The 5,373-nt window shown below is 35.5% G+C and overlaps 1 protein-coding gene across 1 annotated transcript; it reads right to left on the bottom strand.

Moving 5' to 3' along the window:
- Nucleotides 1-3,424: 3,424 nt before the first annotated feature.
- LOC145015181 (30S ribosomal protein) lies at nucleotides 3,425-5,000 on the bottom strand. Its single transcript, XM_078973631.1, has 5 exons — nucleotides 4,651-5,000; nucleotides 4,430-4,573; nucleotides 4,086-4,349; nucleotides 3,808-3,916; nucleotides 3,425-3,738 (listed from the first exon to the last, which is right to left on the bottom strand). The coding sequence occupies exons 1-5, from the start codon at nucleotides 4,915-4,917 to the stop codon at nucleotides 3,620-3,622; spliced, it is 903 nt and encodes a 300-aa protein (XP_078829757.1). The 5' UTR covers nucleotides 4,918-5,000; the 3' UTR covers nucleotides 3,425-3,619.
- Nucleotides 5,001-5,373: the final 373 nt, after the last annotated feature.

Raw genomic sequence — 5,373 nt, 5'->3', positions numbered from 1 at the left:
CGTTTTAACTTAGACGTTTTAAATTAATATATCAAGATATATTAATTTACATTTGTAGACATGAAGAACAGTATGGACAAAAATCAACTTGTGTACCTCCTTAACAAATGCTCTGTGTTGGTCTGTAACTTAAGCAAAACCAAGAAGCTTTAACATAATACTTACGATAATTATGTTCTTTCTATTAAAGAAAATATGATCAAGATTTGCAATCTGGGTACCTTCTGGTGTTATTTCACTGCAAAAAAGAGGTGTCATTGAGCATAAAAGTGTTGGGATTTATTATTATAAAACATATCAAAACTAAAAACATAAAACTTGTGCTAAACTTAAAGAGGCAAACGAATTTCTGAATTTGATAGATAATTTCAAAAAATGTGTGCTGTCTATATGGCATCTTAACAGCAGAAAAAAAAAGAAAAAAAAAAAACCAGAGACATGATTCTAACCTAGGCTACAAAACATATCTACTTGAATAAAGGAAAGGGAAAATGGGGGGTTAACCTGCGATCTGTTGGAGACGAACTCGATTCAGGAAAGAATGAAAAGCAAAGAAAAATGGAGGAAATAGCAAGTCACAACAAATCAACGATGGTTGTGACTGATGCTCTCTCCAACTCCATCTCTCTTGATTTAAATTCTCTGTGATCGAATGAAAGAGAAGATAAGGAGGCTTGAGTCCAGATCCACCAATGGGGTTGGGTTGACAGTCGATGTGATGATGGTGGTGATGGTTAAGGTGGAAACACCAGGACTTCCTCAAATACCCAAGAATCTAACGAAGAAACATGAGTAGAGGCTGACATGGGATAGTGATGGTGAATGGTTTTGATGATCGTGGTGGCTAGCACTTGTGAGGGTTTTTGGAGAGTAGCAATTGGTAGTGATGAAGGTTGTGACGGTGATTTGTGGATTGTGGAGACGTTGAAGGAGGTGGTGGATTGTGGTGACCCATGGAGACTGTGTGCATGAAATTGGGAGAGAAGGATCAGAGGTGGTGTGTTGAGGCTAGGGTTTATTATATTGAACATGAGAGTTTAGAGAGATAGAAGGTTCCCGATTTTGAAACTGAGATCTGAGAATGAAGAAAACAGAAAGGTTGGATGTCGGGATATTTGGCGAGATTTCGGGAGTAAACAGACTCGATCAGGGATCAAGCGGATTAAGGGATTGGGTCCAAATATGCATTACGTAATTGTACATTAGGTTTATAAACTTGGATGACTTAAAATTTATTATTATTTTATTTATAACTGGTTGTAATTTAGGCTTTGAGACTTGAACGTCTTAAAAAAATAATATTATTATAATAAATCTATTTATAGAAATAGATAGATTTCTTTTATAAGATAGTAAATATATATATATATATATATATATATATATATATATATATATATAGGTAAAGGTTCAAATGAGAACCAAAAAAAGTTAAGAACCGTAAGAATCTCTAATTTTAAATGTTTATAAAGGGTTTAGGGTTTAGGGTGTTTACAAAGGGTTTATGGTTTATGGTGTTTATAAAGGGTTTATGGTTTAGGGTTTAGGGTGTTTATAAAGGGTTTATGCTTTAGGGTTTAGGGTGTTTATAAAGAATTTAGGGTGTTTATAAAAGGTTTAGGGTTTAGGGTTTAGGGTTACCCTCAACCCTTTATAAACATCTAAAGTTAGAGGTTCTTACGGTTCTTAATATTTTTTGGTTCTCATTTGAACCACTCTCTCTCTCTCTCTCTCTCTCTCTCATATATATATATATATATATATATATATATATATATATATATATATATATATATATATATATATATATATATATATATATATATATATATATATATATATATATATATATATATATATATATATATATTTGTTATCTGCTCAATATTCTTTGATTTAATAACACATTTGAATATTCAATATTTATTTTAGAGTGTGATTCAGTATTCGTCATTTCAAATCTGGAATTTAGAGTACAAAAAAATGCCCCTTGTTAGGCCACAACGAGCTAACTCTTAAGAAACATATCATCATGATTCAGCGGCCACTGATTTAAGCATTTGGTGGTTGTGTTACAATAAAAGAAAATAAATGGTTTTCTAGTCATACTAAGCCTTTCAATATGATCATTTTATTAAATATGTTCTTTTTCTTTACAAGATTGCTCTTTATAACGCACACAAATGGAACCGACTTAAAGGGCTTTTAGAATGGACTAGTCTCTTGAGCCAAGCAATGCCTTTATTAAAATGGGCCAGTCCGAACGAGCATTCTGTAATGGATCAAGTTATTTTTAGGTGGTCTGATCACGAACCAGTATTCAGATTTTTCGTGGAGCGGATTAGACTAGACTAGAAATTTAGGTTTTTTCATATTTTTTTGGTCTTTTTATCTTATTGATGGTGTTAGTCCAACCTGCACAAAAGAGTTAGTCTCCTAATGAACCCAAAAAAAGATAGAGACTGGACCGATCTAAAACGAGACTGGACCGAGAAAACACCGGTCCTAGAAAAAGCAGACCGAAAAAGACTGGTTCGAGACCGTCCAAAACTGGTCCGAAAAAAACCGGACTGTTCTGAGACCGACACAAAACCAGTCTGAGACTGACCCGGGACTGGTCTGAGACCAATCTAAAAAAAAACGGAAGCCCAAGTTTATAAATATATCATTTTTGTGATAATTACATAATTTTTTAATCACATATTATCTAACTTCATTTTTTTTTTATTAAACTTCAATGTATCATTTTTAATAAAGTTTAATCTATCATTTTGGTGTTAATCACACATTTTGTTAAGGGAAAAACTCGAAACCGAAACTAAAAAAACCAACAAATACAGAAACTGTGCCAGAAAAACCAAAAAACCCGAAAACCGAACCGATAAAGGCGTACAAAAAGACCGTGAGACCAGACCGAAAAAGACCGAGACTGATCCCAAAAAAGATCGAACTGAAAGAGATTGTTCTGAAAAAAAGACTGGATTGAAAAAAGATCGGTCCAAAACCGCACGAGACCAACCTGAAACCGCAAATGTGCTGGTCTAAGTTTGAGTACTCATGCACCGAGACTGCTCAAACCGAACCATGTTTTTGGACATAATTTTAACGTCTCTTACCCGATCCATGTGCCCTATGGCTCTCTATTGTATTCAAAATTGGCTTCCCACCACTCTAACTGATATTGGAAGGTTTGCGGAAGAGGACTCGTTTTTGGTGAGGATACTAAATATCCCCTCCTTTTAGCATCATGCATCTATCTCCTCACAATCCCTTAATTGAAAACCCTAATGTTTGAACTTGAAACCTCCCATATAGGGTACCGATGCACTTTGGCGCTAAGGCTAGCTATACAGTATACACCACCTCTAGCCTAAATATCTCACGAAATACCATGTCAATTAACAAGCTATTGAGCACATGTCAATGCAAGGAAGAACAAAAATAACCTGTATTTACTTTGTGGAGATTAGATTACACATGGTTTCAAAGAAACTACACACATCTGGATTCTGGACATGTATATCCTCAAACGTTACCCTATATTGAAAACTGGAACACCCAGCTCAAACATCTACATATGATTCATCATCTTCTTCATTCTCCCACCTTTTTCTGCAAACTAGAGTTGCCTGAGAATTTCTGCATCCACTTCCTCGAATTTCTCAGTTTCGCCATTTTCTTTTGGAACTATGATCCCATACCCTCCAGATTTTCTTTTGTACAAGATATTAATCTCACCTAAAACCAAATCATCCAAATCAATACAATCTCAAACAAAGAGGAATAAAATACGCCACAAAATCTTACCAGTTTCTTCATTTCGGAAGCCATAAAAGTCATGATCAACATTCTCTAGTTGCTCAATTGCTTCTGATACAGTCAAAGGGGGCATTTCGAAATATTTTGTGCGAACAATCTGAGATTTTTTTTTTTCCAAATTTAGCTTCACATATAGAGGTATGAATGTAATTCAAATGCGATGTAAACTGATAACAACAAATTCATGCACTAGGTATGAAGTAGTCTTCACTTGGTAGTTAGTTTTATTTCTTTTAAGTATTATTTTAGCATTCATAAACCCTAACCTCATCGGTTTCACTTGCATCTTCTACTTCTTCCTCTTCTTCTTCTTGAGTAACCGCAAGGGAATCCTGATCGATGAGTATCTGTGCGTCTCTTACCTTGAGCCTATCGAATCCCTTCATGTGTCTACCATGATCTGAATCTTTCTCCTTAATCTTCCTTAGCTTCCGTTGTATGACTGAAGAAACTGTATCGATGCTTGCGTATGTAGTCTCTGCTTCTTCTTCTGCCCGGATGACGCCATGCTTCTTGGTAAATAATGTAACCTGTGTAACAGAAGCAAATTCATCAGAAAACGACTCGAATTCAACGATTTAAGTTGAATTTGTGGGCGTAAGATGCAGACCTCTGTTCGACGAACTTTTGGGCCTTTTCCAAATTCTCCACCCCGAACAGAAACCCTAACATCTACTTCGCGAACAAGATGGCTGTGCTTTTGAATGGCCTTTCCCACCTTATCCTCGACGTGAGTCTTCACAGATTCCGACAACTGTTTCATACACAAATCATCAAATTGTTTCAGATTTTAAGAAATCAGTATGAACAGATGATAAACCCAAACATTACCTCAAGATTTTTGCCTTGGAGGATCAATTTCACGGAGGAGAGAGGGCCATCCCATGACATTCGAATTAGAGAAGGGGTTTGTTTTGTTATGCTGTTTTTGGGCAGAGAATGAACGAAGATTTTGAAACATGGTGAAGATGAGTTGAAGAAACTGGATTTGCTTGATGAAAAAGATAGTGATGATGAAGAAGACAAGGGACATGATTGGGGTACGTGATTGTTTGTTATCTGTAAGGTTGGAGTTGGAGACGCATAAAATGCAGCCATTGTTGATGAATTCAGTCAGGACTAGGGTTTTTCAGGGGCTTTAATGGGGAAGATGAATGAAGTTGTTCATCCAGAACAAATTACTTTTTGAATCATTATCCGGATTCAGATAACATGCGTAGGCGAGTGGCGGATTCTATCAACAATTGGGCCATACCATTCTTGTTTTCTACCGTAGCGGGACCATTGAGGACCCATACATTTATTATTTATTCATCCATTGTCCATTTTTTGCAAAAAAATTTAGCAATTTTTACAAACTTAGGGTGTTTTTGTGTTTGGTTAAGCTCAAGGCCTTAAGGAAAATGAATGCTAAATAAATTATTTTCTGTGAAGGAAAGTTCATTCCTTCACAATCTTAAAAGGAATTAATTCCTTCATAACATGGAAAGCACAAGAGTACGATTTTGTCCTCGCTAAACATTACAATACCCGTCATCAGTTAACATAGTTTGT

This window comes from Lactuca saligna, chromosome 9 (genome assembly GCF_052625555.1).
Source record: "Lactuca saligna cultivar CGN05327 chromosome 9, ASM5262555v1, whole genome shotgun sequence".
In the NCBI taxonomy this organism is placed as follows: domain Eukaryota; kingdom Viridiplantae; phylum Streptophyta; class Magnoliopsida; order Asterales; family Asteraceae; genus Lactuca; species Lactuca saligna.
This window is presented reverse-complemented; position numbering and strand designations above follow the sequence as displayed.